Raw genomic sequence first — 6,996 nt, 5'->3', positions numbered from 1 at the left:
CTTTTTAAAATACTCGAGTGCGGAATCAAATTTAAAGCAAGCTATTTGAAGGATTGAAGAGTTGTACAGCAGCTCATATTCATTGCTCATACTTTCGGCAACAGGAGAGCCTTCTACATCGGCATAAACAAATGAATGCTTTTTTGCCAGAGCAGCAAGGTGGTTGGTTTCAAGTAAGCTTTTATAATCGCTGCAAGACTCCATTTTCGATAGGCGGGAAAAATCGGCAGTACACGCGTCAAAATTCCCTCTTTTGAATTCCTACTGTCAATAAAAGATAACTAACGTATTGCGCCTTCAAAATGCTAAAGTTGACATTTGTTTCGCTTAACGATTCAAAGATGCTCAGGCAAGCATCGTAGTTTTTCAAAACATAATTACAATATGCCTTCAGAAATACCAGGTTTTCATCCAAATCTTCAGCATTGGCAAGTATGTCAACACATGAAGTGACGTCGGAATTCCCGATTTTGGCCGCCACCAATTGATAAATGAGCCACCTTTTCATTGGTGCCGATGTGGTCTGCTCAAAATATGCAGAGTCATTGAGGACTAATGGATTAAAATGCGCTACAAACTTGACTGCACTTTTTCGATAACCCGAGCATACTCGCCAGCTTTAATGCCTTGAATTATGTGTTCCCTGACAATGTCCATTTAAAAGGCTGGACGGTGTAAATATTAAAATCTATTTAAACTTTACGTGAACATGTCCCCCCCCTGTATTGCAAAAATAAGTACAAATTTTATTACAACAAATGTCTGATGCAGAATACGAGTTCGATAATGCAGTATCTGGTGCATCAAAAACCTTTCCCATTCAATGTTCTAGCTTGAGAAAAAACGGGTTTGTTGTCATCAAGGATCGCCCATGCAAAATTGTTGATATGAGTACCTCTAAAACCGGGAAACACGGCAGTGCCAAAGTACACCTTGTTGCGATCGATATTTTTACCGGAAAGAAGTATGAAGAGCTTTCCCCCTCCACTCATAACATGAATGTTCCCAATGTTACTCGTGCAGAGTACACCCTTTTAAATATTGACAGCAATTACCTGTCTCTCATGGAGCCCTCTGGAGATACCAAGGATGATATCAAGCTCCCAGAGGGAGAATTGGGCGAGAAGATAACGGAAGATTTTAATAACGGAAAAGAGCTGCTGATTTCCGTCGTCTCTGCCATGGGTGAAGAGCTCGTAATGTCGTACAAGGAAGCCCCAAAATCATAAATTTTCTAAATAAACCATTTTAACCAATCATCCTCGTTGTCCTCACCATGCTTCTATTGGGCGGTGTTATGAATTTCGATTAATACTCGTGTATACGCCCATGCACATGCGAAGCATTCTTCTTGTGGCTTTGATAACTCTTGCACTACTCGTCTGCAGCTCCCATTCACTGTGGGATGGGTTGTTTGACCCGAAAACCTATGGAATAGGCACAAAAACTATGGCTTCGGCGCAAATGCACCCACCCAACAAAGCGGTGTCAATACTATATTCGCTCGCGGAGAAAATAATCCTCAGTTTGTATTCCGAGTTTCTGCCATATTCTTCTGGAATTTGTTCGCTTGGCTACTCATTGGTTTCATTTTTCACAAACAGAAAGAATGTGCTCATATTCGTTACAATAAGAGTGATATATTTTAGCCTCCGCTTCATAATGTCATATTATCATGATATTAAAAGAAACAGCAGGGAAAACGCCGGCGGCATTCATAGCACCAAATTTATCCCCAGTATTCTTAATAAATTTTTTTAATGCCCATCGCCGAGGCTCGTTGCAGCGGCCCTTCAAATCCGCCCAAATTTCGAGAGCTTCAAGTTTGTTCACTGTCCCAGCTGTTATTCCAAGTATAGTTTGCGCATTTTTAATGGCTAGGAATGCACGCCACCCCCTCAAAATTTATTTCTTTACGGTGATACTGGGACAGGAAAATCACTGGCAATCGACTTTTTATTTGATCACAGAAAATCTGATCGCAATGCTGGGTATTTTCATCTGTTTGTTGACTTGCATCAAATTTACAATGAAAAGCAGTTGCTTTCCATGCTTTGTAGCGCATTTACAGCCAATTTTTTACAAAGTAATCCCCAGGTGTGTGGCCATGCATTCGAACTCATTCAAATCATAAATTCATGCATCGATACCATGCATCACAAGGATTCCAAGCGACAAATGGAGGGAAGAAACATGGTCCCCTTGTACGTTGTTTATAAGCTTTCGGATCGATTTTCCTCGATCTTCCCAACACTTTTTTCGATTTTATTTAAATTACCTTCTATTGTAAGCACTTCTTCCGTTTTTTTAACCAATATCTGGCTAAGTACCGCTTCTTGGGATAAATACAGCGGGTTTGCCCTGGCTCCGGAGCCAATTTTTGTATATTTCCCTCCATATTTAAAAACAGAGCTGGCAACTCTGCTAGAAGATCAGCCGCATCCTCCAACATTAATAACATCGCATGCATCTCTGACCACTCATAGCACTGAAACCCCGCTCCTCTCCAGCCAATTTATAAAATTCTTTATCGATATCTTCTTCCCGATTACTCATTGCTTTCCAGAGCTGGTAAAATTGTACAATCTTCTATTTCCCATTTATGAAATGCTCAGTGCCGACTCCAAATATCGGCATTCACAACCCGCTGAAATCATAAAAGCCATGCAGCCATACTTCAAGCAAATCAACGCCAATCTTTCCCAGGCCCTTTGTGCCCATAGCCCATTTGATTTTTTTGCGGAGATCGACAATCCTCATTTTTCGAACACATTGCCATCGCCCGCTTTAGCACCAATCAAACAGTTTTCCCCATACCAGCCTTTATCAACGCTGCCGGAGACTATAAAATATGTCTTAATTGCCTCCTATTTGGCATCACACAATCCACCCAAATTGGATTCTAGGATTTTTGGCGACGTCAATTTTGCCGTTACTTCAGGCACAAGAATTGTCTCGGACTCCAGGAAAAAGTTGGTGATTGCTAAAAAAGCTGCTGGCTCGGGACCTTTAGTCTCCAGCGTATCACAATACCAAGATGCCAAGGCTTTTGTTTATGAGCGCATGCTTGCCATTTATTCTAATATTGTCGAGCCTGATGTGACATCATCATCACCAAATGTTTGCGTTCAAAGTCAGGTAAGAAAATATGCTCTTTTTCTGTTTAGGTTGTGCTTCTGATCCAGCTGGGATTGTTGGAGAGATGTCACTTAGTGGAGAGGCTGGACGAAATCAAGCTTCGATGCCTTGCCAGTTACGATGTGGTTGAAAAGCTGGCCAAAAGCATTAAATTTGAGCTGAAAATGTATCTGCTTCACTAGTCACTCTCCCCAACCAGTTCCGGGGTTCATGGCTTGCAACTGCTGTAATTAATATCTCATAAAATTTATAATAAAACATTAGCCATGCTGAGCGCCTGGGACAATCCTAAATACAGATAAATTGGGGTGTCTATCATCGAGTACAGAAAGCGCCAGCAGTGACCTTTTCTGACAAATGTCAAGAGCAAGAATAGGCCGTTCATCGAGGCCACAAACGGTGGCAGACTTATTTGGCCCGCCTTCGTCACCATGTGTGATGGTTGATATTTTCTTCTTCAATACGCATTGACCAGGTGCGTTGCTAATGTCCCACACATGCAAAAGAGAATTTTCACTTCCACTGACCACGTAATTTGGGCCCTCATCGCCATCGCCATTGCGAGTGTAAAAACACGGCGTTAGGCAATAGCGTTCGTTTATATACGTGGGTTCATTTATAGTGATCGGGCAGGTGCCTTTTTTAATATCCCAAATGCGAATGGTAGAATCCAATGCACTGCACAACAGAAAGTTCCCATTCGGCGTAAATGTGATATATGAGCTACAAACGGTAAAAATCATATGGCTTTACCAAGCAGGATTTCTATCGTCAATAAATGTCCTAAGACAATCGCCTGTGGAGCAATCCCAAAGCCTGGCAAGCCCGTCGTAAGAACACGAGGCCAGTATTTGTGTGCCGTCTGGAGCAAAACAAAGAGACGTCACGGGATCCGAATGCGCGGAGATCATTCGAATGCACTCTCCTAAAACATCAGAAAAGAAAACAACCATTCCAGGCATTCCAAATGCGAATGCTCTCATCAAAAGATCCAGATGCAACCCAAGGACCTGAAGGATGAAAGCAAACGCAAAACACGATCGCCGAATGTCCCTTCAATACAAGCGAATCCGCCTTATCGGACGCAGAGTTTATCTGCCATATCCGCACAGTGGTATCGTCTGATGCCGATGCCAGTAAAGAAGAATCTGAGGACCAAGAGATATCGGAAATGCCCAACAAGTGTCCCATTAGAGTCGCTATACACCTCCACTCTTCATCAATATGATAAATCTTGATGGTGCGGTCAGATGCTAATATTCCATTATCCCCAATTTAAGCTTACAACACGTTGCTATCATGGAGCTGCACGGGCTAAACCGTATTCTGGATATTGCCTTTTTATGGGTCTCCACGACAATTGCGGACGAACTTTCAATAAGCACAAGATTGCCACTCATCGATTAATTTTTAATAATAAAATTCAAATCTTTTTTCTCTTGCAAATCTCTCAATAAGCGTACCAGCTCTTCATCCTTAAAAGGGCTGATTTTCTTTCCTGTTTGTTCGGAAAGAAACTTGAAAATAGCTAAAGACTCTTTCTCGATTTCCTTCCATATCTTCACCTCCAGTTCGGGAAGCACTTTTCGTGATGGGCTAAAATGCTTCGATACTCTGGCTCTTAGCTCCTCGGCCCACTTCCGTACCTATAATGTGAGAATTTGAATTGTCAGTACATCTTTAAGGCACCACCCTGACACAACCTTAGCAATTGCACTCATCGAACTAGAATATGAAATGTCCTCGCTGCCTCGCAAGATATTATGCGCGGAGGCCTTGGCATAAGAGGAAGATGCCTGCTTGATGCATTCGCTCAAAGATACTTCCATTTCATTTTTCTCCTGGTCATCGATTGCAATCCAATTCTTTCCAGCTTGTAAAAGATGGAGTAAAAAGAATCCGTTTTCTATGGTAAAAATCCGACTGCCATACCAAGCTGATACACAAGCACATTGGTTTTCTCTTTCTCCGTGGTGGCCGATTGTGGAAAATTAATCAGCTGCCAAATTAACGTGTTCAAAAGCGACCAAACTCCTCGCCTTACAATCTTTTCCGTTTGAGTTTCGCTATTTTCACCATTCTGGGTTGCACGTTGATTTTGGGGCAACGAAAACATGGCTTTGCTCCAAAAAAACATATTCTAGCATAAACGGATCCCATGGTTACATTAACGGCACACAACGGCCCATTAAGCCCAGTCCGTTTTCGACAAGACGGGGGATGCCTGCCAATCGCTTTAACTTGCTGGGTCTGACACGTAAGAATGAAAACGTACAAAAAACGTTTTTAGGGCCTCTGTGAATGAAGATGAGTGTTTATGAAAAAGATCCAACCCTTTGAGGTTTTTTTCCTGCTCCACGATAAATGCCGATAGAGTCAGGGTCCTTTGGAGTTAGTTATTCTCACGGCGTCAATACCTAAATGATCCTGATGTAATTACGGCATCGGCTAGTTCTTCTGCCGCTATTTGCCAAGTCCCCAGTAGCCGATGCAACAGGGCGCTAAAGTTAGAGGGACAATTGAACTCTATTTTCTGGCACTGTAATGAATCTTGGGCCACCAGCCAGGTTTCCAAGAATTTCCTCTCCGACGTGTCATATGAAATCCACAAATCGAGGGTTTGCAAATAGAGCTACACGTAAAAACTTGGAAAAAACATGAGACAAGGCATCATATCCCTGATAGCATTCTGCTGAGGTACTTGACTCCTGTAATAGCGAGGATGCAGAAAACTCGTAAAATACGGCGAATGATGGGACTGAAAACATTACCATCATCAAAACGTACCTCCAGACCGAGCAAGAGCTTCGTCAGAAAACTTTTTCGACGGCCAAATTGACCGTGCAGATTCCATCCAAAGGTCAGCAGCCATGGCATACAAATCACCCTCATACTTGATATAATCCTACAGCATAAAAAATTTGAAGGCGTTCTCAAAACACGCAATAAACGAGCAGCATACAAACCTCTTCAACATCTCTATGTAGCCGAGGTTGATTTTCAAACAGCTTCTGCATCAAGTTGGAGTATTTCAAAAGCGATTTGTCATAGTACATTTTACAGTTTTCAAAGTAGGGAATATCTCTCTTACTTTTGAAGCTGTATGAATTTGCCTGGTAAATCCGAGTAAGTTCTGTTTGTACAAACTCGGAAAATCGCGTCCAGAACGAATCCAATATTCGGACACAATGAGCTTCTCTTTCTTTTATGGACCGCAGGCTTGACATCATACTATTCTCATGATCTTTGGTTGCAAGCAAAAGCCGCTCACTAGCCTCGAGCATCAGACTCAAGTGGGACGAATCGCCAAATGAACCATTCATAAGAACTTTAAAGTACTTATCGGAAATATTGACGCCAGAAATCATTTCATTGAGCGTTTCCTTGAGTTTTTGCTGGTTTTCAATCACAATTTGCAGCTCTCCCTGCGCCTTTTCCAGCTCATTAATATCTGCTATCAATATCTAAGATAAGGAGATTCGAAATACCCGTAATTTGCCAAAAAGAAATTCAATCGAATCATCTACAGACTTTTCCGAGCTTTCCACCTGATTTAGCAGATGCTTCTGTTTCCCTATTGACAGGAACATTCCGTTGAGAAGTTCAAGACGCGATGTCATATTATTGTACAGCGTGTAGAATTGGATCAAATTTTAAATTGCTAAATTTAAGGCCTAGGGTTGGAGGCTGAGGAAATCCCCAGTCGTTTTGATGACACAAACGCACGAGGTAGCTAAATGCATTAATTGAAATTACGCACATGTTTGCATGATAGCATTACGGGAGCCATAAAAGTGAAAACCAGCGTGCCAACTTATGAACAAATATAAAGCAAGAAAGCCGTGGAAAATTGGCAAC

At 41.9% G+C, this 6,996-nt stretch overlaps 4 protein-coding genes across 4 annotated transcripts; 2 read left to right on the top strand and 2 right to left on the bottom strand.

The window, feature by feature from the left end:
• Positions 1-758: 758 nt before the first annotated feature.
• Positions 759-1,229, top strand: DI09_178p40 (eukaryotic translation initiation factor 5A; the record flags this gene model as incomplete). Its single annotated transcript, XM_013383391.1, has 1 exon — positions 759-1,229. One exon carries the CDS (start codon positions 759-761, stop codon positions 1,227-1,229), a length of 471 nt encoding a protein of 156 aa, XP_013238845.1.
• A 531-nt stretch (positions 1,230-1,760) lies between these two features.
• On the top strand, positions 1,761-3,320 carry DI09_178p30 (uncharacterized protein; the record flags this gene model as incomplete). Its single annotated transcript, XM_013383390.1, has 3 exons — positions 1,761-1,823; positions 1,882-3,138; positions 3,186-3,320. The coding sequence occupies 3 exons, from the start codon at positions 1,761-1,763 to the stop codon at positions 3,318-3,320; spliced, it is 1,455 nt and encodes a 484-aa protein (XP_013238844.1).
• Positions 3,321-3,887: 567 nt separating this feature from the next.
• DI09_178p20 (uncharacterized protein) lies at positions 3,888-4,538 on the bottom strand (the record flags this gene model as incomplete). The annotated part of the gene is made up of 3 exons (XM_013383389.1): positions 3,888-4,148; positions 4,177-4,391; positions 4,424-4,538. The coding sequence occupies 3 exons, from the start codon at positions 4,536-4,538 to the stop codon at positions 3,888-3,890; spliced, it is 591 nt and encodes a 196-aa protein (XP_013238843.1).
• A 3-nt stretch (positions 4,539-4,541) lies between these two features.
• Positions 4,542-4,967, bottom strand: DI09_178p10 (uncharacterized protein; the record flags this gene model as incomplete). The annotated part of the gene is made up of 2 exons (XM_013383388.1): positions 4,542-4,784; positions 4,815-4,967. The coding sequence occupies 2 exons, from the start codon at positions 4,965-4,967 to the stop codon at positions 4,542-4,544; spliced, it is 396 nt and encodes a 131-aa protein (XP_013238842.1).
• Between the last annotated feature and the right edge of the window lie 2,029 nt (positions 4,968-6,996).

The sequence above is a fragment of the Mitosporidium daphniae genome (genome assembly GCF_000760515.2).
Source record: "Mitosporidium daphniae strain UGP3 chromosome Unknown contig-178, whole genome shotgun sequence".
In the NCBI taxonomy this organism is placed as follows: Eukaryota; Fungi; Microsporidia; genus Mitosporidium; species Mitosporidium daphniae.
This window is presented reverse-complemented; position numbering and strand designations above follow the sequence as displayed.